The 27,478-nt window shown below is 46.0% G+C and overlaps 1 protein-coding gene across 1 annotated transcript; it reads right to left on the reverse strand.

Moving 5' to 3' along the window:
- Positions 1–875: 875 nt before the first annotated feature.
- prkci (protein kinase C, iota) lies at positions 876–21,202 on the reverse strand. The gene is made up of 18 exons (XM_023964868.2): positions 20,645–21,202; positions 15,644–15,765; positions 13,294–13,383; positions 11,078–11,128; positions 10,413–10,498; positions 10,196–10,333; positions 10,050–10,104; positions 9,557–9,612; positions 8,331–8,507; positions 6,567–6,664; positions 6,068–6,154; positions 5,855–5,990; positions 5,680–5,767; positions 4,641–4,766; positions 4,311–4,390; positions 3,490–3,579; positions 2,059–2,174; positions 876–1,983 (listed from the first exon to the last, which is right to left on the reverse strand). The coding sequence occupies exons 1-18, from the start codon at positions 20,725–20,727 to the stop codon at positions 1,896–1,898; spliced, it is 1,767 nt and encodes a 588-aa protein (XP_023820636.1). The 5' UTR covers positions 20,728–21,202; the 3' UTR covers positions 876–1,895.
- Positions 21,203–27,478: the final 6,276 nt, after the last annotated feature.

Below are 27,478 nucleotides of genomic sequence, written 5' to 3' on the forward strand. Positions count from 1 at the left end.
TTAACTCTTCTAACTAATTGACTGACTGAAGCCGACACTGGGAGGCTCTGACGTGTCCAAACGTCACACATGAACATGAGCCACATTCGTGTGACGGTGCAGCCACAGGAACCAGCCTGAATGTTCCTGCGGGGGAGCGTCTCCTCCGTCTTCAGAGAGCAGCAGAGAGCCGGATCTCGGAGCTGCAGTAAATGCAGCGTGATGGCAGATGCACCTGAAGCTGCCGTGTGTTTTACTAAACGTGCGTTTAGCAGAGAGGATGAGTCATCTGCCGCTTCCTGAATCCCTTCAGGGGCCGACAAGACAACCGCAGCCAGAACAGGATGTTTTTGCTGTTCTTCCTCCATTTCACATCAATTATACAAGCCTCGTCTTCCTCACGTGTTCTGCAGGACGCCGTGGCTCCACCGCGCTCCGGCAGGTCCACTGTCGCGCCATCAGGGGGAGGAGCCACCAGAACGCCATTGTCAGGAGCAGAAAGCGGGTCAGAGGTCAAGAGTTTGGCCCTCCACTGTGTGAGCTCCTTCTAGACCCCCCCCCCCCTTTAAAACCAGGCCAGGAGAGGGAAGTGGTCTGAACACAGCTGTCAGGAAGCAGCCCGGTGGTACCGGCTCTAATCTAACCGGGTCAGCAATGTGGACTCAAGTTTGGTTCCCCTTCACCCCCTCCTCCCCCAAAACACGGCACTATGACCATAAAAACCCAAATCGGGTTAAGGAGATGATGGATTCCAGCAGCTCTGAAACATTCAGGAGAAGCATTTTTTCATGGAGACACTTCAGGTTCAGATCAGAGTTGGACTCTTCTTCCGTCTCAGAACCGCAGAGGCCCGTCTAGAGCGGCGCTCCTGCAATGACCGAGCTTCCACCACCGCAGAGAAATAAAATGTTTATTCTGCCAACGGTACTTTCATTCAGCACTAATAATAATAATAATATAAAGCCTTTGGGATGAGGAACATCCACAGAAACACAAACAGAACCGTCCCCGTCGGGTCGACGCAGTAACAGGTGGGGATCCATCCAAAATGTAACCATCGAGCAAACGGAGCTCCTCCTCCTCCGTCCACCGCCGTCTGCACGCGCTTTGGAAGCTGACAGGAAGACTTGGGCGCCGTCACTATGTGTCCACTGGTTTGGGGGGGGGTTAGGGGAAATGAATGCTTTGTAGGCGTGTTAGGAGTCAGGACGATGGGGGAGGAGGGGAGTGTCAGAGCAGCATCAGGGATCAGAACCGTTTGGACCGCTAACAGAACCCGTGTTTCAAAAGTCTCTCAGAACAAAAACACATGGAATGAAAATGGAAAAGTTTCTGAAAGGCAGCATAAAAAAAAGAGGAAGAAACAGAAACATAGATTCTAGGAGCCAGGATGGCGGCGTCCGCGGCGTCCTCGGGTCATCTGCCCACTCCGGCCCGTCTGAGCGAGGAACGCCGTGGGGAAGGCGTCTGGTCCGGCTCTTCCGGTCCTCTCCCGCCGTCTTTCATTCACAGTTTGAGAGCTTTCAGCTGGGGTTCCTTCATCCCGGGGGAGGGACCGGAATCGCTCAGGGCGGCGCCGACTCTTCCCGTCAAAACATCCAGATTCTTTTATTTTGAAAGGTCGTGCTGGTGAAGACCTCGTTCAACGTTTGTCTTCAGTGAAGGATTTTATGTACAAATAATATATGCGTTGAACCCCCTCCCACAGGAGGAGGGGATGCTCAGCCTGTCACAGGAAGTGCTTGATCCCCCCCCCCCCAAGCTAGGAAGAACGTGTCAACAGATAAGGGGGGCAGATTCGGAGGAGGCGGGGCTTAAGGGCACGCGGTGGAGATGGCAGAAACAGAAGCTGCTTTTGGCAAATGACTGTTCAGGTGGGGGTGACCTGGTATGGGGATGTGTGTGCTGGGGGGGGGTCACACACACTCCTCCGCAGACATTAGCAGAGGGTTGATGTACTCGAAGCCTTCAAACTCAGACTGATCGATCTTCTTCACCACATCCCTGAAAAAAAAGGGGTGTGGGTCATAAATATAAAGGTGAATCTGCAGAAACAACGAGGGGGGGGGGGGCACTTACTCGTCATCAGGGGTGAGCTGAATGGGCTCGTTGGTGAACTGAGCGTCAAAGTTGTCCAGTCCAAATTCTCCTGAGATGTTGGGCTTGAAAGGAGGAACCACCTGCTTCTGCTGCAACTGAGGAGACAAGGAGGCATCAGGAGGAGGAGGAGGAGGAGGAGGAGGAGGAGGAGGAGGAGGAGGAGGAACCAGCCCAGGTAAGCAGGGACCCTCGACCCCTGGGCCGACACAGAGGAAAAGAAACCTGAACTACATTTTTGGTTTTATTTCCAATCTGATTCTGGGAGGAAGTTTTATTTTGGAAAGACGTCTCCACATCGTTGACGCGTGTCAAGTCGCTCGCTCCGCTACTTTCTTCAAGCGGCTGCTTCAAACGCTAAACTGAAACCTAAAAACTAGGAAAGGCAGGAAAAAAAGTTTATTTTTGTAGAAAAGAGGAAACAGAAGAACAGCCTTCCACTTCAAAATAAAAGCTGCATTTAACAGACTAAAACCAGGAGTCTTTACTCCAGATATGGATTTATTGTGACTGTTGTTCCCACATCCCATAATAATAATGCAGAATATTCAGCCGTTGGGTCTAATGTGACGATGATGCTGCTATAAAAGATATTTGTGTTTAAAATTATTGTATTTTAAAAATTCTCAATTTTAGTCACTTTTTTTTTTAAATCAGTCCCACCTTAATCGTGGGACGAGGCTGAAGTTGGCGTCTGATTTTTGAACTTGACGGTTAAAGATCACATTTTAATGGTTCCTATATGGAATCTGGTTCACAAAGTTTAAAGCAGCAGCACAAGTTTTACAGAGGATGAAGATAAACCTTAACCATAAGGTTTATGAACTTTAGGTTTAAGGATAAACCTAAAAGTTAAGGGAAACCGGAGGCTAAAAAGGAAGAAATAATATTCAGACGAGTGTTGCTGCTGCAGCTCCATAGGGATCTAAAATGTGGATCAGAGAGCCCCAATCAAATCCATCAGGAGGCGTGAACAGCCTCCACTGCTGTCACCCCCCCCCCACGGATCACGAGTCCAGCTGCTGCTCCCCCTGCAGGCCAGAGGCCGAAGTGCAGCTCAAACTGTGTGGTGGTGGGGTAAGCGGATCTGACCAGACACTGTGACCAACTGCCAGGTCCCTCCCCCAGAGCATGCAGGGAAAAGAGGTCACGGCGATCCCTGCTGTCGCACGCCAGTGAAGTCGGCGTGTGACACAGTTACGCTTCAGTCCAGCTCCGGCGAGACTCCGGCGTTATTTACGGCGCAGGAAGTCGTAAACGTTAATGACTCGCTGGAGGAGCAGGAACAGGAAACGGCTGAAACATGGGAGGATTTTCAGTCACCAGCTACTGAGCGGGGGGGGGCTCCACCTTCCAGAACGCCACCAGAACGCCACCAACCAAAACACGCCAACAAAGACAAAAGTGGCTTACAAGATCCCAGTCCACGTTCCTGAAGAACGGATGACCCGTGATGTCAGCGAAGCCGGTCTGAGGATGGCAGCCCAGGCGCTCCTTGGGATCCTGGGGGGAGTTGAAAGGGGGTGAGGGTGGAGGGTGATGGAGGCGGAGAGGCAGCAGCCAGAAAAGCACAACGGCGTCAAACAGCTCAAAGACCCGATAGTCTGAGTCAGTAGACCACTATTTTTTTTCTTCTTTTTTTGGGAGATGATGTTTAATTTAAATGCAAGAATTTCTCATTAGTGTTTAGAATCAATGAAAGCTACCAGATTCTCCCAAACCTATAAAATGAGGCTTTTCAGACGCGTTTCTCTGGTTTCACCAAAGTGACTGGAGACGCTTAACAAGCAGAACTGTCTTCAAGAGAAAAGTTGAAACGGTCTAAATCCTCCAAATGTTCTTTGTCCAAACTGGAAGATTTCTGTCATTTCTCTGGGAGAAATGTTCTAAAATCAGCTGAAAGTTGGCATAAAACTCTTTACTGGGGGGTGGGGACACCTCTGGGGGCCTTTCACGTTTTTGATAATGTTTTTACCAACATTTTCTTTATTAAAAGTTTAAAAGTAAACAACAATACAATTAGGAATAAGCGTGAAGCCGCTCCTGCGCTCAAACGTGCTCGCCACTTTGTTTTTCTGTTTAGTTCAGGGCCGTGGCGCTGCCTGAACCTTCGGTCGGACGTGAATCCAGGAAGTTAAAACGCTCTGGAGTCTGAAAGAGGAACGATCACCTCAGAGGACAGAAAGAGACGGAGACAGGTGGCGGCGGCGGTTTCAGGCCCAAACCCTCCTTACCTTGTTGAGGAACCCCTTGAGGACGCTGGCGGCTTTGACGGACAGCGAGCGGGGAATTCTGATCTGTTTGTTCAGTATCACTGCAGGGAAAAAGGAGAATTTCAGACGTGAGAGGAGAGCAGCATCTCGCCGCCAAGCTTCGCCGTTCCTGCAGAAACAAACAGCTGACAGTTTGAGAGCAGGTTTAAAGAAGAGGGGAGGACGCATTCACACATTTCCTGGAACAGATGGCGTGCGCCTGGCGCTGAGAGAATCTGCGACAAAGGTGTCGATAAGAAGGTGTTTCCACGCTGCCGCCCCCCACCCCCCCGAACCACAACGCCGTTTTACCCTGGAAGAGATAGTCTTCTGTGTTCTGGTCCGGGTTATCAGAGCTGCCGACAATGTCGAACGGCGAGCGGCCCGCCATCATCTCGAACATCAGCACGCCCAGCGCCCACCAGTCCACGCTGAAGCCTGCAACACACGCCGTCAGAAACGATGAGCGATGGGCTCGGAGCGGACGGACATGTCGACAAAAACGAGTGCAGGAAACACAAATGCAGGTTTATAAACACACAAAAATGGCTTAAAAACACAAAAAAAACATGTAAAAAACAAAAACTGACCAAATAACAAAAACGAGTTAAAAACCCAACAAGAAATAAAGAAAAAATACCTAAAATAAAAAAAATTAAAAAAAGGGGTTAAAAAACGTGAAGACAATAAAAAAACTGTAAATAGAAAAAACTGGTTAAAACAACACAAAAGTGAGTCTTGTGTGCCAGTAAAGCGCCTGTAGACACACTTCTCCTTCAATCACACGTCTGGATAAACTCTTCTCAGGTGAGCATGCTTGAATGAAATCTTCCCGTAAAATGCTTTCAAATCAGAACCATAAAATGACAAAAGTGTTCTGGAAAAAATCCCCAACAGCTCAGAGAAAGTGGAACAGGAACAACCGTCAGGATCCTCCTCTGTTCAACGGCCTCAAAAAACTGTTGGGAAATGAGGCGTGACGGGACTTTGGCTCGGCTCGTCTGCCGTCTTTGGGATTTGAACCTTTGACATCACGACGGGGCTCAGGAACATTTCTACAGGAAGCCGTGAGGCTCAGGTTGTGAGGAGCGTCATGCATCACTTCGGTCACGTTACAGAGCAGCTCGTGTCTGCGGGTGAAACATTTCTGACTGCTTTTATTTTTAGAGGAGCTGGTCGCCATGACACCGCCGTGGTTACCAGGCCGGAGTCTATTTTTACCGCGGCTGAAGCTCTTGTCCGGTTGCTGTGGCGGAGAACCCGCAGACCGTGGCTGTCCGGGTCACATCGCCGTTTTCCAGAAAATAAACCCCCCGGGCGGCGCCCTCCCCCCGCTCTCCGCCTCTCTCACCGTAATCCTCGCCTCGCAGTATCTCGGGGGCGATGTAGTTGGGGGTGCCGCAGAACGTGCTGGTCGTATCGCCGGGCCTCAGGCCCTCCTGCAAAAGCACAAAAGCTTTGACTTCCTGTCAGACTTTTGCACACCGGGGCGGGGGTCATCGTTCACGGTACGCTGCCATCCCCACCTTGCACATGCCGTAGTCGGTGAGCTTGATGTGTCCCTCAGAGTCCAGCAGCACGTTGTCCAGCTTCAGGTCTCTGTAGATGATCCCTCGCTCGTGCAGGTAGTTCAGCGCCAGGCTGATCTCAGCCGAGTAGAACCTGACAGGAGCAGCCAGCGTCAGTAAGGAGCCCGCACCGCGAGGAGGTTCTCACCGACCCGGGGAGGGGGGCCTTACCGGGCGTGCTCCTCCGGAAGCTTCCTCTGCCTCTGCATGTGGAACATGAGATCTCCGCCGTTCACGTACTCGATGACGAAGAAGAGTCTGCGGACAAAGAGGAGGACGTCACCGGTCTGCACAGACACGGCGGCAAATGCCAGGATGTTCCCGACAGGAGAGCTGCAGAAACACGGACACTCTGGACGGATCCGTCAGACCGTCACACTTTGTTCGTTTTTTCTCTGACTTTAAACAAAGCAACAAATTTGGATAATAAAGTTTACATCTTCCTGACTACCAGAGAGAAAATATTATGGTCAGAAATAATGAGAGGTATAAATCTGATGTGATGGATGCTAAACTCCTAAATCTCTCTTCAAAACTGCGAATAGGATTCATAATAAGGATGTAATTGAGTCAGTTTAATCTTCAAAAAACGTATTAAAATCAATTGGTTTGGTAAAAGTCCATCAATCAAAGGGCTCAGAATGATTGGAGGCGTTTCCTTCGTCCTCACCTGCTCTCCGTCTGGAAACAGGAGTGGAGGCCGACCAGGAAGGGGTGGTTGGACGCCTGCTCGAAGACGTGCTTCTCCGTTTGGACCCAGTCGATGTCCTGGAGGATGAAACCAGCCAGACGTCAGTCAAAGATCATTATTGCCGCGGCTGTGGGAGAAGAGCGCCGAGTCGGGAGGATCCAGACCGCCGATGTCTGAGATGAACAGGGATGACGGAGCAGGCCAGAGGAACCCTTCAGCATCGACCCAAACCCGCTCATCCATTGAGCCAAGTGTGTCTAATCAGGGCTAACCGCTGCTCACAAGTGTTCAGAGATCAACTCTGACCACGCCGTGCGTCAGCCGCCCCTTCATCACAGAACAAACGCTGTCAGGTTGGAAAAAACACAGACCTGACCCGCGCCGCAGCAGACAGACAAACCTGACCCGGCCCGCGCCACAGAGAGAACCCAGCCCGACCCGCAGACGGGCCCGACCTACAGAGAGAACCCGACCCGCAGACGGACCTGACCCGCAGACGGACCCGGCCCGCAGACGGACACGACCTGCAGATGGACCCGACCCACAGACGGACCCGCCCACGCCGCAGAGAGAACCCAGCCCAACCCGCAGACGGACCCAACCCAACCCGCAGACGGACCCAACCCACGCCGCAGACGGACCCGACCTACAGAGAGAACCCGGCCCGGCCCGCAGACAGACCCGGCCCGCAGACGGACCCGACCTGCAGATGGACCCGACCCCGCCCACGCCGCAGAGAGAACCCAGCCCAACCCGCAGACGGACCCGACCTACAGAGAGAACCCAGCCCGAACCACAGACGGGCCCGACCTACAGAGAGAACCCGACCCGCAGACGGACCCAACCCGCAGACGGACCCGACCCGGCCCGCGCCTTCACGATTCATTTTAACCAAAAACAAACTTTACTTCTCATCCTGGAGAGCAGACAGACGGACCATCAACACTTTAAAGACGTTAAGAAAACATTTTTACACTTCGATAATTCTAAACATCCTTTGATAAAAGGAGGAAATAAAAAAAAAGTGTCACTGTCAAAATCCAGAACCAGAGTGATTCTGATTCACCAGTTTATAATTTTCAGGTTTTAAAACTAGTTTAAATTATAAACTGTAAAAAGATGAAATTTTAATTACATTAAAAACCAACAGAAAGTGATTTTTTCCTGATTCAAGTACCAGAACAATTAAACTGATTTATGGATCAGATGAATCAATCATTGATCATCTCTCCTGTTCTGTCTTTTTTCTGGATTGTTGCTTCTCAGCCTCAGATGTTCTGGTTTTCCCCAAACGGGGACAAAGAATTTCTTCTAAAGGTGTTTTTAAGGTCTGCAGAACAAAATAAAACATTTATAGAGATCATCTGTGCAAACTAACAAAAAAACCCAAGAAGGAAATAACTTTTGCTATTGTTTGATTCCAAGAAGTCCATTTGAATCAACATTAAATAAATAAATAAAAACTTTATTCAGTTTTGGCAGAACTTTAAACGTCTTCAGTTGAGAAAACGTTCTGGAAAAGAGTAATAATAATAATATGAAAACAAAGCAAAGGCAAAAAAGGGCTAAATTACTACATGCCAATTTTCTCTATAATGGATGAGTTTTTCAGAATAAAAGCTTTGGGTGTCATGTCCGCTCATCAAGATGTTTCAGATCACTTTTGTTTAACTGAGATCTCAGGTTTGTAAAGGAGAGATGAGAGGAGGCGCCGCCACTGCCGCCGCCGCCGCCGCACCGTACCTCGTCGTCATTGACCAGCTCCTTCTTCACGACCTTCATGGCGTAGATGCGCTCCGTCTTCTTCAGCTGCACCAGCAGCACCTTGGCGTAGCTGCCTCTGCCGATGACCCGCAGGAGGTCAAAGTCTGCCAGGCCCAGGCTGGAGGGCGACTTCCCGGCGTCTCTGCTGCTGCGGGCCTGGGGGGGAGGGGGGAGGGGAATCCACAAACAACTTAAACCTAAAGTCATCGGTGGAGCGTGAATCATTCCTGCCCTTCAACCTCCATCATCTGTGGTTATTGATCTGATCTGAAGGTGATTTCCTTTGGGTCACTTTGTAAATGAGATGCCCCCCCCCAGCTCCACTTTTTCAGCATAAATCTCTGAAATGGCGTTCATGTCTTGTCAAAGCCATCATCCTGCTCCATTAGGCCTTATATTACAGCCCTATATCTTTGTAAACACGAGCCCCCACCTGTCATGACGGGTTTCTAGATACTCGGTCTGTTCAAGAAACGGCGAGCACGAATATTTGTGACGCCTGAGATTCGAGATCGCTAATCTGCCATTAATATGGTAAAAATAAATGCAATTATGGCTCTAAAATAGCAGAATAATGTTAAAGTAGAAAATCCAAACAGACCAAATGTCACTACAGTAAAATAAATAAACCTTCAAAGTAAAGTTCTTTGAAGGTTGGTATTTTCAAAGTAAAAGCATCGATTGTTTTGCGTAGATTTGAAATAAAAACGAAGTTCAGTTTATTTGACATTTGTTCTAAAAAGACCAATTTGTTTTTAAATATACTTGACAATTTGAATAAAAAATAATAACAAATGAGAAAATAGGAATATTGAAAAAATGTAATCAAGAACGCTAGCGAGGCGAAGACGTGGTTTCCTCGTCATCAATCTGCTATAACTGTAGTCTGCTAAACTGAGATAAAAACTGTGGACAATATTTTCAGGAGTTCGTGTTTGATGATGTTTATGTTTGGTTTCCTGCTGAAGTTAACCAGGAAGTTGACAGAAAATCCTCTTTTTCTAAATCCTTGTGCTTTTGTTTTGGTCGGTTGGTTCTAAAGATGCTGACACTGAAACAAAAAATACTAAGAACGGTGGTTTCATCTGGATTTGTGAAACGGCTCGTCGTTGAAGTAACGACCCCCCCCCCTTCCAAGTGGGGGGGGGGGGGTCAGCCTCTCTATCACACCTGAACCACAGGTAAGCCCTCCTCCCAGCACTCACCTCCTTCTCCTCCACATAGTCCTCCAAACTTTCTCGTGAATCTTTGTGGTGGGAGCCTGAAGGGGGCGTGGGGGGGGGGGGGCAGCCAGCAGGAGAACATGGTGGGGGGGGGGCACAGAGAGGGGAGAGAATGTGAGACAGTCATGTTTCTTCACAGCGTCACACATTTCTCTGCAGCTTCTCTCTAAAACAGATCCGCCACTCCACGCCGCTCCACGGTTTCACATTCGTGTCAAAGCCGCTCTCGGCAACGACGGCGCCCTCCGACCTTAAGCTCTGTCGATTCTCGGCCACCTGACTTTACTTAAGCTTTGAGCTGAAGCCCCCCCCTGATCAAAGTGGGACAGCCGATCTGAACTAAGGCAGTCCTTTCAGAGGAATGTTTGGAAACCGTTACACTTCCTGGTTCTACAAGGCGCAGGACTCAGGTGTCACGTGACCTTACTGAGGTTCTCAAAGCGTGGAACAGCGGAAATGTGTGCGTTGTCCTTACCTTGCTGATCAGCCAGTTCTAAGGGACCTGATGGGGGGCCGGGCATTAACGGGTCCTAGAAACAAAAGAAAAGAAAAAAAAAATCCCTCACAGGTTAACGTCGGCGTACAGCATGACCCACAAAGATGCACACAGGTGTTCCTCACCTGCATCACCGGCCTGCCGCACTCCATCGTCACCAGTTTGTGGCACTTTTTGTGCACCAGCAGCTTGCAGTTGATGCATTTGTATCCTTGGCGTCCCAGACCCCAAATGCGGTCGGAGCAGATGGCACAGTGAGCTCGCTGCACGGGGACAGGACTCTCATCAACACACCTGACGGAGGTAACCGCTTCATTTCAGCGAGTAAACTCTGCTCCTTACCCTGTTAAAACGCTTGGCCTGGAAAACGTGGCCGCTCGCGTAGTAAAGCTTCCTCCAGCGCCGGGCGCCACGGCGATATATGGACTCTGAGAGGACAGACGTCAGGAAACCCCTTCAAACCACTTCAGCAGCTACGTTAATCAGAATGTGCAGCAGCAAACAAATCATAAGCAAGTTGGATGAGCGGAACTAAAGCTGCTTTCACACCCAACGCCATCGGAACGCAGCCTCAAACGGAACCAGGAGGTTCTGGACGGTCTGTCCTGGTAAACCATCAGGGTTCACCGATAGAACTTAAGCGTTCTTCGTTCTCCTGATGGTTCCTCTGGCCCTTCAAACAGCAAAGCCCAAACCGAGTTCTGCCGTTTGGTGAAGCCGGTCCAAGCTGATGCACAAAAACATTTGGGTTGGTTGATTATGCTCAATTTCATTGGGGGGGGGGGGGGGGGGGGGGGGTAGGTGAAAGCAGAAGTAGAGCTGACTTAATCTTAGTAAAGATCATCGGCATCAGTCAACATGTTTGAAAAATGAAATGTAAAACTGGAGTGTGTCTGGGTCGAGTTGACCCGTGCAGATTTTAAAAAATAAAGGTCCCATGAAGAAATTCCATTGTTGAAGTTCTGCGTGGGTCCAGGTTCTGTACAGAAGGAAGAGGCAGAACTCACTGTCTTCTCCTGGACAAGGCATCCCCGGCTTCTCTGGGATACACGGGAACACTGGAAGGAAACAAACGGCCTTCAAATGAGGAATAAATCACCAAAGAAATCAGCTGATCCGACCAGAATCGGATCGGAGAGACGGGATTTCAGCAGAAGATTCACGTCCTGAAGAGGAACGGACCGATGAGTCAGAGAACCCAACGACCTCTGTCAGGAGCAGACCTGGCAACCCGCCGCCTGCACCCCCTCCAGCCCCAGCCTCCTCCCCAGTCAGAATGACATCTATTGACCCGTCACCCTTAAACTGATTAGAGCTTTAGTGAGCCCGCCCCCTCGGGGTCACATGTTTACACAAACACAGCCCAACGTTTAGAGTGAACCCCGACCTCCAAGCTCCTCAACATTCGGAACAGGGTTAGGCTGGACGGGGAGCACAGGGGGGGCAGACGTTCACAGAGGAAGTGCTGCTGTTTCACGGGTCGCTGAAGCTCTAGCCGTATGCCCTGATGCCCCCCCCCCCAGGCTATGCAGGAGAGCCACAGAGGAAAACGGCCGGTCAGCCTCTGCCGACAGTCTGGCTCTTTTCCGTTAAACTGATAACTGAGATGATCACAGAAACGGAAGCATAAATGTATAAATAAAAGATGCTTTGGGGGATTTTGTTTGGACAAATTTTTTTACGAATTTGTTGTTGGTAAATAAAGCAGAAACATTTTAAATCAAATAAAAGTATGATGACAGTGTGCTGTCACTCATGTTCATCCTCAGTGAAGAAAATGTAAAGTGTGGCTTTTATTATGAAGAGGAAAGAATACTTTAATGCAGATTAAACAAACAAATAAACATTCATGAAGCCTAAAGGGAACGCCGCCCGCTGTTGTACGAGCCTAACGGAGGGAAAACATGAGTGACAGCCAGAGCTGATGATGTGCTTTGACAAAGCTCGTCAAACAGGATTCTTAGCCTGAGGTTTCATGAGCTGCAGCTTAATGAGCAGAAATGGAGCATGCAAAGGAGCAGACGGTGTGGCTTGTAAAGCAGCAGCCAGCGGGACGCTGAGCGGACCGACAGGCTCCTCTGAGGCTGAACGAGTCCTGGTCGCAGAGGGGCAGCTCGGTTCCACTGAAACCAGAAAATATTCTGTCGCCGGTTCCCTCATTGATGGTGAAACCACTAAACTGTGAGAAATCGGCTTCCTTCTAGAAATACAAAGATCAAGAAGTGCAGGAATGACGCTTACAGTAAGACACAAACACCAGTGGAAACATGGCGGTGGACGGATGATGATTTGGGCTCAGAGGGACTGCTTCTGTTTATAACCATTTACTTCAGACAGACATGGCTCCAGCTGCACAGCCCAAAACAGCAGATCAACAACCAAATGCTCCATCCATCCATCTTTCATCCATCCATCCATCCATCCATCCATCCATCCATCATCCATCCATCCATCCATCCTCTTCAGCTTATCCGGGACCGGGTCGCGGGGGCAGCAGTCTAAGCATAGTTGCCCAGACTTCCCTCTCCCCGGCCACTTCCTCCAGCTCCTCTTCCCTGGGGCTTCCGCCCAGTGGGACATGCCCGGAACACCTCCCCAGGGAGGCGTCCAGGAGGCATCCAGACCAGATGCCCGAGCCCCCTCTGGATGCGGAGGGGAAGCGGTTCTACTCACAGCTCTCCTCCCCCTTTCTTTAAAGGAGCGCTCAGCCCCCCTATGGAGGAAGCTCATTTCAGCCGCTTGTATTCAGGACCTGGTTCTTTGGGTCATGACCCAGAGCTCATGACCGTAGGTGAGAACTGGAACGGAGATCAACCGGTAAATGGAGAGCTTTGCTTTCTCTTCACCACAACGGCCCGGTACAGCGACCGCATAACGATGGACGCTGCCCCGATCCACCTGTCACTCTCACGCTCCGGTCTCCCCTCACCCCAAGATATCTAAACTCCTCCACCTGGGGCAGAAACACTCCACCCACAGAGAGATGGCAAACTACCTTTCTCCAGTCAAGGAACATGGCCTCAGATTTAGCAGTGCTGACCCTCATCCCAGACGCTTCACACAACCAAATGTTGTGGTTTTTAAATCCAAAGATAAAAAGAGCAGAAACTAAAGAACGTCAAAGAACTGATGCTACTTCTGAGGAATAAAGGAGTTTGGATGAAGGATGGTCTCAGACAGATGTGAAAGAGGAGGCTCTGTTGGTAATAATCTGTTTGCTCACCGTGAATAATGAGCTCCGAGTCTTTGTTGAGCTCATAGAGACGCAGAGCTTCCTCCAGTTCCAGCTGAGAAGACACGGTGCAGGGGTCACCTGGAACGACAGAGACCGTCACAACAAGAACATGGAGGGGTTTAGGTCAAAGGTTAGGTTAAAGCCTTCTCAGTTGTCTTTAATGATGATGATTCTGTTTTGAGCCAAAATCCAAAATTCTGTTATTTGGTAAGACATAGTTTCTGCAGAGCAGCAAGAGTTCATCAGAAATCTACTTCAGAGTTGTGGGCGGAACTCTTGGCGTGGAAGAAAGCCTCTTTTAATATCCCATCATCCCTTTGTTTTCATGCTGTCCAACTAGCTTACAGCCCCTCTCACCCCCAACCTAACATTAGCGGTGCAACAAAAAAAGCAGCAACATCAGATCCGTCCATCCATCCGGTTCTGATCCAGATTCCAGCTCAGACCAGGAAAACTGAGACGTTCATGGATCTGTTGGTCTGCAGGTGGAGGATCAGAAAGGGGCGGAGCAGGGAGACTGTGGCCCCGCCCAGCATATTTTCTACGCCACAAAAACGATAATTTTAAACGGCATTTGTCCTCTGTTCCTTATATGCAGAGATTTGAATAAAGAAATCCTCAGAAATGCAGTTTAGAGCTTCATTTTCTTTACAAATATCCTCCACCATTAGAAAAATGCTGCAAGAAAACGTTAGACACCAAAACCACCATCTCCAACATGGAGGGTCTCTAGTAGAACCAGGAAGTGCAGCTCTCCTGTCGCTCCTAAAACACCCCCCATTCTTAATCCCACCCTCTCTTTTTTTCTTTTACAACCCCCCCCCCCCACACGCACACACACACACACGCACTTTTCCCCATCTCCCTTCCCTCTATAATATATATATATATATATATATATATATATATATATATATATATATATATATATATATATATATATATATATATATATATATATATATATATATATATATATATATATATATATTTTTTTTAAACATAAAATGTAATAAATAAATGAAAATGTTAAAAAACCCAAAAGGGGTTTATACAAATACACACCCCAGCCACTGAAGACCCAAACCCTTTATTGTGATTGTAAACCTGTCCAACACAAAAGGCCTTCAGCTCTCATCTGTTTGCTCAGTTGTTGGACAGAACAAGCTTTGAAAGAAAAAAAACATCCTATTTGTGGCATCACAGATAATCTGGAGCGTAAACTTCAGACAAATCTGGTTCCTCCAAAAAGAAAATCTTTCTTTTGTAGTGTCTGAGTTTGCAAATATCTAGAAGTTAACCAGAGGCACTTCCTGGACTTATTCTGGTGATGGAACCATTTATGACATTGATGAGGCTTTTTGATTCAGTCCCACTTTTGCTTTCGACACAGCAGGTAGCTTATCTGCTGCATCGTCAGACAAGGAAGTGAACTGAAACGGACTTTAGGATCTGATCCAGGTGAACCCATGATTCAGCTTTAACTGATGCTGCATTTCAGATCCGACCCGGGATCCTTCAGGTGATGGCCAACACCCGCATGAGGAATCAGTGACAGGCCGGTGACAGAAACTGTGACTCACCCAGCCTTTTCTAAAAAGAACTGCAGGTTAATGCTGAACTAGTGGGAGGGACAGCCATCCGGCAGACGCTTGGCTTTCAGGAACCGGCGTCACAGCAGCAGCAGGAAGAATGTAAACACGGTCATTCTCCTGCTGCTGAAGTTCAGCGTCTGCAGATCCGGATTCTCCTGTTTCCCAGCAGCTACAGCTTCTGGGATCAAACATTTCCTTCAGGAGATTCCTGGCCCTGAAACCTTTGAAGATTCTGGAAAAGGTCTCTCTTTCAAATGTTTCTGGCTTTATTAGGACTCCTTTAGTCATGGAAAAGAATTGAAATTAAATGTATTTAAAGCTAAACTTTCTTTAGCTTCAGCTACCTTCACTTAAAGTAAATCACTTTGACTTTTTGTGATACTTTTGCTGCTTCAACCTATTCATTCATCAGAAGAAACCAGACTTTTTTCCCAAAGGAATCGGTTTTTAATGTTTAACACGGTCTGTGCTGCATTTCCTGTACACACCAGCCTAAAGTATGCTGAGCGTTTAGAGGTTTGACACTGTGATTATCATCAGATTCTTCTGCAGACAGAGTCCAGATTTCAGGACATTTTGGTTTCACCTGCAGTCCAGTCAAAAACCAGGACACTAATGTCTATCTGGATCATGAAATCTATCCTTTAGGGGCCGCTTTAGCTTTTCTTTGGTGTTTTGGTTTTAAGCAGAGATGTTCAGATAACACCGTGAACGCTCGTGTGCGGCGAGGCCGGACTTCATACCTTCCTCGTCGATCCACTTCATGGTAAAGAGTTGGTCGTTCTCCATGGAGCACATGTCCCTCACCTCCCCGGAGAGGCCCTCGTACGAGATGGAGGGTTCAAAATGTGTGATCATGATGTCCCTGAAAGAAGAAGAGCTTTACAAACCCAGCAGAGGAACAGCTGTTCGTGCAGCAGCTGAAAGGAGCGTCCTGCACTCACTGAGGGTTCAAACCATTGACCATATCAAAGAAATGGACTGAGTGTGACGTCAAAATGGTTTATTCCAGCTCCAACCATATTAAGTCAATTCAGTCGCCGCTTTTTTACCATACGGACGCCACCATGTTGGAGCCAGACATCGTCAGTAAGCAAAGATTGGTCCGAGTTGGTCTGAGTTTCTATGGCAGCCACTCTCATCAATCAGATGTGAGTTTGTTGGAAGGCCACGCCCCTACAACTTGAAAGTGGGCTACATAGATCTGTCAATCTTTTTAAATGTCGAACGTGGGGGCCAGCAGGCTCCGCCTACTTTTGTCGAGGCATCTGATTGGTCAGTTTATAAATTGATTAACTTGAACTACAGAAAAAATATGTGAAAAAATGAGGATTATCAAGATGTTAAAAAAGGTATCAGAGCAAGAATGGTTATTCTGACCAATTGGGAGCCGCTTCCTTTTGGAAGGGCCACTCAGTTCAGTTAATTTCATTTAAATAGCACCTTTCATGTTCAAAACAGCTCAAGGTGCTGTACATAAAAACAAAACAATAACGCAGAAAACAACAATCCCAATGCATGCAATAAAATAATTAAATAAAATACCCAAAAACAAACTTAAGTAAAAGACAAATGACTGAAGAAAAAGAAGAAAGAACCCAGAAGGTGTCGTCCCCCCTTTAAAAAAATAAAAACGAAGAAAGACGACAGAAAGAGTCTATCAGAGTCACAGACGAAGGGACACATGACTTTAGGGAACCGGATTCTACAAGAAAACCCGGAATCTCTCAGGTTGACAAGGAACACATCAACGTTATAACGGCTCCTATTGCAACGGTTCGTTGTTAAAACCGTAGAATGAAGGTGGAACAAAGTTTATATTGGATCTCTGGGAGCCTCAGAAGCCAAACCTATTAATTTAGCAGTTTTGGAAACAAAGGATGTCATTTATAGAACACACTTCTGCTTCACTTTTACCCACGGAGAGGTGAGAGCGGCTTTAATAAACCAAGACGTGTCATCGCAGTCTGTCACATGCGTGTGCAGTCGTCTGTGCAGGAAGCATAACTGCGACAGACAGACCGACAGACCATCAGAGCTGCAGCAGAACCCTCAGGACACCGTCTGTCCACCAAAACCTCCACCGGTTCACACCAAACGCTCAGCCTCCAACCCTCCTGGACCGGAGAGGATTTAGGAGGAAAAGGATGGAGTTAGTCTGACGCCAGCTTCTCACTTCCTCCTTTTCTCACCCCCTCCACACATGCTGCTGGTGTTAATCATTGCCGGAGGGGCGAGGAACAGACGGAAAACAACACATCGTCTGTGCGCCGCCTCGCCACAGGAGGACCAGAGCTTCCTGATGAAGCCGGGGTCTGAACAAACGTACGGCTCCCCAAGAAACACATGACGGAAATGCTACAGCGGAGATCAATAATGTAAATGTTTGAAAAAGTCTGACTGTGAAAAAATACATTCAGAATTCCCCTTAAAGAATTAAAAATAAAGGAACATGGAGATGATGGAAACAAAAAGAAGTTTCATTCCTAAAGTGAGATAAAACCTTTTTTTAAAGTGGTAACTTGGTTCAGAAATGATTAATTTAAGGATTTATTGAAGGTCAAACCTTAGAGTAATGTTAGTTTGTCCTCAGAGGTGGATGGGATTAGCTTTAGCATAACTCCAGGAAGCTTGAATTAAAAAAAATCGGAGCAGAAATAACATTCCTGTAGCCCCGGCGTTCGTCATCCTCAGCGTTCCAATGAAAATCTTCACTATAGAGGAGGATGAGGAGGAGGTGCTGACTCGTGCTCCTTCACTTTGGTCAGCAGAACTCCCACCGGACCAGGACAAAGCCCTCTGATTGGTGAGCGCTCAGGAAGAAGTCACAGCGCCCCCCCCTTTGGACCCGGGTCCACAGACCTGAACACAGGTGTACCCCTACAAATCACACGACCAGAGCCTAAAGCCGGGTCATCCGGGCCACGGGGATGGGATCTCCAGAACCAGAGTGTTATAAAGGAACAACAGGAGGCCTGAAGATGCCCCCCACCCCAGACAAACGAGCGCAGAAGCCCTATGAGTGATTCCTATAGATCCTTTCAGAAAGACGACTCACACACGGGAATTTATTAGAAAAATTCAGGACTGGTCTCTGCTGTCCCAGAATGCCGCTCTCCTCCCAAACTAAAGGGCGGAGTTGTCATCATTCCAGGAAATAGTCTGTTACTCGTTCTGGTCCTGAGACATTTAACTGCTTTTTATTTACAGTGAAACTTTCAGAGTGAATCAGCACCAAACGGCTGAACTTCAAGGCTCAAAAATCAAATTAATTTATGCCTGGCATGGAGGAAATTAGCTGTCAGAGAGGATGAGCCTAATGACAGGCTGAACCCCCCTTCCCCAAGACGGATGGTGACACGACGTGATGGATCTGAGCCTGAAGGGCCTCCCGGACAGTAAACAGCGCGGCGGGAAACGCTCCCCGTGTGTCAACACGACCTCCAGCCCTCCATGCAGCTTCATCAGGAAGTTTAGTCTAAAAAGAGCTTCATGAAGCCCGCGAGTGTCTTCAAACATCTGCACATCCACAATCATCAGGTCTGAGTTAACCCGTGTTTACCTGAACTGAACATGGATTATGATGATTTACAGAGGGACAAGGGGGGGGCGGGCCCAAAGTGGTTTCCTGACCTTTACAGTTTCAGGCTGTTGGGGTTTTATTCTTGACTGAAATGTTTTAACTCGCAAAAAAACAGCCTTATTAACACTAATAAAGGAGAGAAACGAAAGCTGCCAGTTTCCTCTGGATTCATAAAGTGCTCCATCTAAAAACTCAACATAATTCAGCTGCAAGAGAACAGAAGCAAACCTTTAGAAATGTGTGAATTTAAGGAGACCTCAGTCTCTGAGGAACAAATAGCTGCAGTTCACACAGATCATGAAGGTCATCAGATCCTCCTCTCCACGCCTTACATCTTACATTTGTTGTTTTGTCTCCTTTTAGTCAAGAAATGACAGAAAACTTCCCGTTTTTTTATTTTATCTTACTCGGACCGTGCTTCGGTCATGAGTAGATCAGTGAAAGCACGCCGGCGAGACGCGACCTCTGTAGACCCTCAGTCTGAACGAGGGGAACGCGATGGACCACCGAGGCTGCTCCGGAGCTTCACCCACCAGCAGGTGAAGCTCCGGAGCAGCAGCCAGGAAGGAATTCATCGGATAAAAGGCGATAAATATTTTCCATAGCAAGAGTTTTAAGGTGAATTGTGGTGTTTAGGACTAAAATAAACCCAGCTTGAGCAACTCTAGAAAGAAAAGGAGACAAACCAGATTTTATCAGGTTAATCACAAAAGCACAAAGTCTGCAGCAGAACACGCGCGTCATTTTTTTTAACAGACTCAAACATTCATGCTAATTCAAGAGATGAGTGGTTCTAGATGAAACAGCATCAAGTAAAGGTTCTGTTCTTCATCCAAACAACAATTTTAAGCTCATCCTTCTGTCTTCAGGAGTGAAAAAACCATCAAAACCTTAAAACCCTTTCAGACCCGGGCTTCCTCTCCGTGAACATAGCTGGGATTCCTCAGCAGCAGCGTCATGCATATGGCAGACACTTTTGTTTTGGTGATGGATGCATCAGGACCAGCATTCATTACCGTTCCTGAGGTGTGTCAGAGACTCAGCGAAGAATTTAACAGGTCTGGCTGACACGACTCGCATAACATGTTTGTCAGGCCTCCAATCACCGGCTCCATCCATCCATCCATCCATCCATCAGAGATGCGGGCTGGAGGCATCCCGACGCTTTCACGATGGAAGGAGTCACCTGCGGAAGCTGCTCCTCCGCCAAACGGACAGAATCATCTTGAATGGTGCACCAATAGAAAGTCCCTTTTTCCTAAAATACTGACGCGCTGAAGCCTCTCGGCCCGTAAGCAGTATCCTGTTTACTGTATTAACCGACTGTGGTATCGTCCTGGAGGACATTCTTATCAGAAAAAGAAACTCTGACTTTACTCCAGTGTGTGAATACTGCACCAAATATCTAGAGGTGCGAGTCAGCTTTATGATAATGTGACACATATATAGAGGAATAATGCAGCATGAAAACACGCCTTTCTTTATGCTTTGTTTAGAGAAAGAGCTTTAAGGCCATGCAGACTGACAGGCGTGATACAAAAAACAAAAGTTCAGTTCCTTCAGGGGTTATCTGGTCAAAAAGGCTCCAGCGTGACGTCATTTCCGGCACATATATGTAGTTTTAAGCTAAAGAGGGGGAAAAAACAGCAAAGAACAAGAGTACACCATATAGGGAGGAAATTTTACTGTCAAATACTACTAACACCAGCGCATCAACTAGTAGTACGCTAGTACTTCTGTAAGAAGTACATATTTCTGAGGATCTGTTGCTTAAGTCCAACTTTCCGGTTTTTTCTCGGTAAAAATGATCAAATTCTGCCCATAATCTCTGGGACTGTTTTTGTAAGAAACTTATGACAACACAACCGAAAAATGACAACACAGATCTTCTTCCTTGGTTAAGTTATGGAGCCTCCGGGAAGCTGCTGGTTGTTATCCCCGATTCCTCTCTTGTATCTGCGGATACATTTCTGAAATTCCAGAGGAACTAGCTACCGACGAGCTAACGAGGCGGCTGTTTAGTCTCACCTGGTTGACTTCTTGAGTTTACCGAAACCTGCTGCTAGCGGCTAGCAGCTAAGGCTAACAGTTAGCCTCAAACTGACTCGAGTTCCCGCCGTTAAAGTTGGGGGTTCGGGGAGAGAACACGGCGCTTTCTTACCCCTTATAGTAAGCCTTGACCCGGACTTGGTGGGAATTCTCGCCGGGGTGGGACATGGTGCTGTCTCGCAACGTCGGCATCATAAGCTCCGCCGCGAACGCTCAGATTCACCGATGACTCCCTTCCCTCCTCGGTTTGGTCCGCTAAACTCCTGCTTTTTGTGGCCCTTCGACAGCCCAGACACCCCCGGAGATCAAATATGTTGAAGTTTGAGAGTTTCTTCAATCCTATTCCTGGATATAAAAGACCCAAAGTCAGAGACAAACTTGTTGGGTCCGCCAAACAACTCCCTACTGCAAAGGCCTAACTGAGGACGAGACCATTACTGGAATGCGCAAGGGAGGCGCATAACTTAGAAATATTAGATAAAGTAACACGCCGGTAGAATGACAAAATATTACAAACTATTTAGTTTAGGAAATTCAAATAATTATTTTAAAAATTCATTAGTTTTATGTTATTATATTGTTATATTGAGTACTTTACAATAATTAAATATAAACATTTGCCGCTCACAGACTCAACCTCCCCGTACTAAGTTGGTACAGTCAGTAAAGTGAATGTTGCATTCACGGTTTAAAATCTCTGCTCGGAAATTGACTGAACGCTTCAAGAAAAATCGCTCTTTCTTGAGTTCTGGTCAGGAAATAATTGATAAATTGCAATAGGTTACGCTAATTTTTTTTTAATTTTTTATAGTAAATGTGTGCTTTAGCTTTTAATAATGATTAAAAATATTTACTATCAAATGTCACTTTTAACATTAAACGCAATCTGGTATTTATTCAACATTGAACGAGTTCAATTTTGCCAGTAAGTTACACTATGGCTTTGGACATCCGATTCCAGACTGATTTTTGCCACATATATCATCTGGATCTGACCTGGATTTTGTCCAGAGTTTACGTTACGTTTTGTGTTTAGTTTTTGTCTAAAGGATAAAAAGTTAACTTTTAAAGTTGTTTTTAACCAATAATTAAACGTGACACTTGACAATTCAATGTGCAATTTGGCGCTTGCAAGTTTGAAAATGCATATTGCAGTTTAAAAATCAATAGGAAAAACGTTAACTCATTATTTTATTTTTAATAGGAAAATTCTAATTAAAAGCCAAATCAGTCGCAATTTACGTTTTCATGTTTTTTTGTTCCATAAATCAAATAATAATGCGCTTTGCAACTTACAATTCAATAATGATTTTGGTCAAAATAAAAATGCCACAATCATGCAGCCATGTGGCCTTGGGGTGGAGTGTCTGCCCTCAGACTGGAAAGTTGTGAGTTCAAATCCAAGGCTAAGGAATATCCAAAGAAAAAAAGTGGGACCTAGTGGCTCCCTGCTCAATACTCAGCACTTTACAAAAGGGGAAATGAATAGTTGCAGCTTGTGTCCAGCTGGAATTCTGACACCAAATCTTTCATTTATCAGAATAGAGCTGTGAGAGAAAAAGTCTGGAGAGAGATTCCCCAGATGTAGACCGCTTCCACATACATTTACATGTTTTCAATGGAAGTGAACACACATTTCTCATCTTTTGACTAAAAACGTCTAAAGTCATTTTGCTGTGATGTCATATCCCACATTTTGTATTTTTTTTGTAAAATATTTTTTATTCCCATTCAGCAGCTCTTCAGTCAATCATGATTTCTTTAAATTGCAATTCCAGTAAATATTCATTCTTTTCCTGCATGTAAAGAGAGGAAACATTTCAAAAATACGGTGGCCCTGAAGTGCAAATCATATTTACAAATCTCTCCACACAAAAACATTTTAATCATCACAACGAAATAAAAAAAAAGCGAAACAAATAAAAAAAAACATTACAATTTAGAAATCAAAACAAATTAAAAAGTTACATTTCGTTTTGTTTTGCAAATATTTTTGTTCATTTATTTTTTAGTTTTGGTATCTGAAATTTTGTTTTGATTTCTAAAATGTAATAGTGTTTTTTTGCTTTTTGTTTCACGTTTTTAATTTCACTGTAATTTTTAGGATATTTTTGCATAGAGCGATTTGTAAATGGGACTTCAGGGCCACCGTACAAAAAGGAGGGAATTTAGGGAGTTAAAAGAAGGCAACAAATATCATCATTCTTTAAATTCTTTTTTTTTTTACTCCGTACTGTCAAAAACAGAATCTCGAGGAATTTTATTTGTGGGATTCTGATCTTGTAAACTTTAATAGGTTCACATAAATTTTCTGTTGTAAGAGCAAATAACTTCAAATTTTACCATCAAACTATCATCGCTTTTAATGTTTTTGCAAATCAAGCTATTGGCTGTGCCATCAACTTCGCTCAGTTGCCATGGTGACGGCTCAGAACCGTATGAGTCTGAATGTTTGATTAAACTGTTTTCTCTGATCTCAAATGTAATGTTTGCAAAAGGAAGTCGTTTTCCAAGTTGAAGAGAAACACTAACCATAAACATTATTTAACTCAAAATTCAGGAAATGAAATGAATTCATGTTTAAAAAATCACCTAAACAAATCTTTGAGTCAATAAAAACCTTTTATTTTGAAACTTTTTTTTGCTGCCTCTCTGAAATGAAGGAGCGAGTGACCGTCTCCCCTTCTTCTTCACGTCCTTTCTGTTCTTCATCAAAAGCTCCTCTTCCTTCATGCTGAACAAAGAACAGTGGTTCTGATCCGTTTGATTCACCTTCATGTGTGAGAAGAGAGCTGAATGTTTGCAGTCATGTGACTGAAACAGGATCCCGTGATGTGGTGATGAAGACCATGATGTGTGGGAGGAAGGAGAGCATTAGATCCAACATTTGTCCTATTTTGCTTCTGTGTGTGTGTGTGTTAGTGTGTGTGTTTGTGTGTGTGCGTGTCCGCCAACACGTTTGTCATGATCGGGTTCTAAACGCTGCTGGCTCTACGGATAAATGAAGATGAGCGGTGTAGAGGAAGAGGATGGAGCAGAAGCGTCAGCGTCCAGCAGCATCCATGAAGACTGACCGGTCCACAGATCTAAATCCAGACTTCAGAACAGAACCTGGACCGTTAGAGTCCATTTTTTTTACCGCAAAGCGAGAATTCAAGAATAGTTTTAAATTTACAGACCAGATTAAAAGTGTCTTTTTCTAAAAACCTATCTGGGTTTTGCTTTTACTGTCACATAACCGGCTCACAGTTTCCTCTTTATGATCATTGAGGGCATTTCTGGAAGGTTCTACATCACATCGAGTTTAAAAATCTGACAGAAGAGGAGACACCGAGCACAGTCCTCTGGAGAGGAGCCGGTTAGCCGCTCCACTTCACACGTTTGGAGCCGCTCGACTCAATGACAAAATGACCAAAAACAGCTTTGATGCGTCACACAAAATGGTTTTTTTCTACGCTTGTTCATGATGTTACATTTAAGATTTCTACCAAAACACAACTCTGTCCGATGCTTCAACTCCCTGCTTGTGGTGGACTAACATTCACCCGATGATCAGCAGGAACCCGGGTTTCACTCTGGGAGGCTTGGTTCTGCAGAACTGCAGGAAGAGACTTTCAGATGCTTTTGGAAAACCGATCAATATTTCAGAAAACAGAAAACTCCAAAAGGCACAAAATGTCTTTTTTTGGTTTAATAATAGCAGCAAAAAAAAAAAAAAAAGTTTCAAAGCTGGAAGAAGTTCTTCTGTTCCTCTAATGTCCCGTAAACACGACTCGTTTGCTCGTAAACCAAAATCCAGACCTCAAAGCTCCCTGAAGATCCTGGATTGAGTCATCGCCGGCCTCTGCTGGCCAAGGATCCAAACATCTCACGGACATTTGCTCCTGGACTGAAGCGATCTTCACACTGAGATGAACGACGTCCGGGACATAAAAAGGGTTTAAGAAAGAGAAAAATGGTGATGTGAGAAGCAGGTGGTCCATCCTTCAGTTCAACTTTATTTCTATAGCATCTCACAGTGCTCCCCACAATAAAACAAATATAAGATAAGAAATAGTAGTTAAAATAGTACACATAACAAAAATAAGACTACTAATACTAGTGATAACAACTAAATTGAAAAACATTTTAAAAAACCGACACATACACATCCCACCACTGCAAACAAAATAAATCAAATTAATTGTTAATAAGATTTATAAAATCAAATTAAAACATTTACTAAAAAGATGCTTTTTAATTTTTTTCTTGAAAACCTCCACAGTGGATGAAGCCCTCACGTCCTCAGGCTGTTCCACAGGTGAGGAATGAGTTTGACCTCTGACCTTTGGGACCACCAGCAGACCTGAGGGTCATTAACTAAAAGTAGATCTGATCAACATGAAGCGCCAATTCTGTGGTATCTTTGAATGATGAGACGTTATTTCAGTTTGGCTCTCTATTCCGCCATTAATAGAATGAGGCGCGTGCGTACAGTTTAGAACAGTGTAACATTCACGGCCTGACAATAAAATCAGACTTTAGAGACATGAACAATAACTAGTCAGTATTCCGCATGTAAACTTTTATAAACTTATAAGCTTAAAATCGATCCTGGAATAACAAGCTTCTATGAAACATCTGGTGGGATGAAGTTTTGGTTTTCCCGCTTTCCTGTTGGCGGCCCTCTGGACATGAAGCTTCTCGGCTGTCCTCCCATCACTGCTGCTCCTGCAAAGCTGGGAGGATCCGAGGATCAGTGTCTGCACAGGGTCACCACGGTTCCGCCTCCAGCAGCTGTTTCCATGAAGACTGATTGGGGGGGGCTAATCAGAAACGCGGCTGGTCACGTGCTCGTTCACCTGCCGCCTCAGAGAGCTCATTAAGGGGATTGGGTCCAGGTGCGTCCGTCAGAGTGGTTCGGTTCTGCTGGATGCTGCTGTGCGGCGGAACTGCAGGTCAGTGGTTCTGCTGGTTCCTTCGGAAGGTTCTGCTGTGTAGTTCTGGGACATGATCTGTTCTGGAGCTGTTCTCCTGATGGGAGAACTCTGAGGTTCGTTCATGGCGGAGGTTCGGTTCCTGAAAAGCCCGAAGCTTTTTCTGACTCGGAAAATATTTTTGCTTTTGTTCTTAAATATTTTAATTTTGACAAAAAACTTGTAAACAGAAGCGGGAAACAGTAGAAATGGACCAAAAACTGGTCTCACGGCTTATTATTTATCGATCTGTGGGTGACTGAAGAATCAACTGTTGGTGCTAAATGCAGGTTTAGATACAACCAGAACATGTATTTTAAAAATAACGTTAAAAAATTTCAACTTTAATTTTTTTATAATGGATTTACCGGGATCTGCTTTTATTTATTTATTTTTTGTTGGCTCACAGATTTACTGTGAAGTTCTTACTTTTGTAAAACAGATTCCTGGTAGAAAAATATAATTTATCCTAAATCTTAGAATCAATGAAACTGTGTAAAGCTAACAGTATAATTGGATATGGGAACAAAAATAATAGATGGTTAAAACACATGAAGTCTTTGAACATGATTTTAAAAGTGACTTTTTGGAGTAAAAACTTTTTCTTATATATAAATGTTGGTCTGTTAGCCATGTTTTACTCTGGAGTTCCTCAGATTTGTCTACAATTTGTACTTTTTTCTTTTATATATTATTATTATTGTTATTAATATTATTTTGGCTTTAATAACTGCTGCAGACCAAAATGGAAAGAGAAAAACTTGTCAAATTAACTTTAAGAGCCCAGAAGAAAACAGAACCTACAGGAGTGAAGTAACCACGGCTGTTCTCTGGTCTCTTTCCCAGGATTCCTTGCTGCAGGAACGGCGTCGGTTCAGGAAAATGAAGTGGACTTGGAGCACAAACTTAATCAAAGAGGTAGATATTTAAAGTGATCAGTTCAGACATTCTTAGAGAATCATGTTTATGTTAATTCATTCCTGAAGAACCAACTTCTAATTCCTGTTTATTTTCTTTTTTGCAGGAAGATCTTCAGCCGGTAAGTCCTTGGTTTCCTTGTTTGGCCGCCGCGCCGCTCTTTTCCTCCGTCTCTAAGCTTGCATTGGAGGTGACTTCCTTTTCCACGTATCTGGCACTCAGAACGCCACGGCGCTGGGTGCTGATTGGTCACAATGAGGATGGAACTTCTGGATTCAGGATCTTTTCAGCTGACATGTATTTGGGAGCTGCAGATCTGTAGCTGCAGCTGAAACTTTGTTCTTTCTCTCTGACCTCCTGCCATGGAGTTCCTGAACAAAAAAACTGCGTTTTGCGTCCGTAAAACCAAATGGAATCAGTTCTAGACCGCAGAAGAAGCTCCAGGGTTTATCACAACAATCTGTAGGTCTTAGATTTACACTTGAAAGGTTCCCGAATTTTCTTCAGCGTGGACCAGACTCGTCGATTTGCGCGCTCGCTTCCGGCATTTTTTGGAATTTCCATCCTGATCTTCATGAAGGTATGTGAGACACTGGTTTTAATGCACACACCCACATCTCATCTCATGGAGTCCTCTGAAGGTATGTGCCATCAAACTCTCCTGCTGTCCTTCCATTCAGGCCGCCGAGCCGCCTCCTTTTACCCCCCCCTTCTGGCGCCGAGCCGCCTCTCTGTACCCCCCCCCCCCCCCTCTGGCGCCGAGCCGCCTCTCTGTACCCCCCCCCCCCCCTCTGGCGCCGAGTCGCCTCTCTGTACCCCTCCCCTCTGGCGCCGAGTCGCCTCTCTGTACCCCCCCCTTCTGGCGCCGAGCCGCCTCTCTGTACCCCCCCCTCTGGCGCCGAGTCGCCTCTCTGTACCCCCCCCCCCCCCCTCTGGCGCCGAGTCGCCTCTCTGTACCCCCCCCCCCCCCCCCTCTGGCGCCGAGTCGCCTCTGTTTCTGTTTCTTTTATTTTGGATCAATTTTTGCGAAATCTTTGCGCTCGTTGGACCACGAAGGTCCCTTAGGAGGTTTT

This window comes from Oryzias latipes, chromosome 17 (assembly GCF_053564925.1).
Source record: "Oryzias latipes strain Hd-rR chromosome 17, Olatipes_Hd-rR_3.1".
NCBI lineage: Eukaryota > Metazoa > Chordata > Actinopteri > Beloniformes > Adrianichthyidae > Oryzias > Oryzias latipes.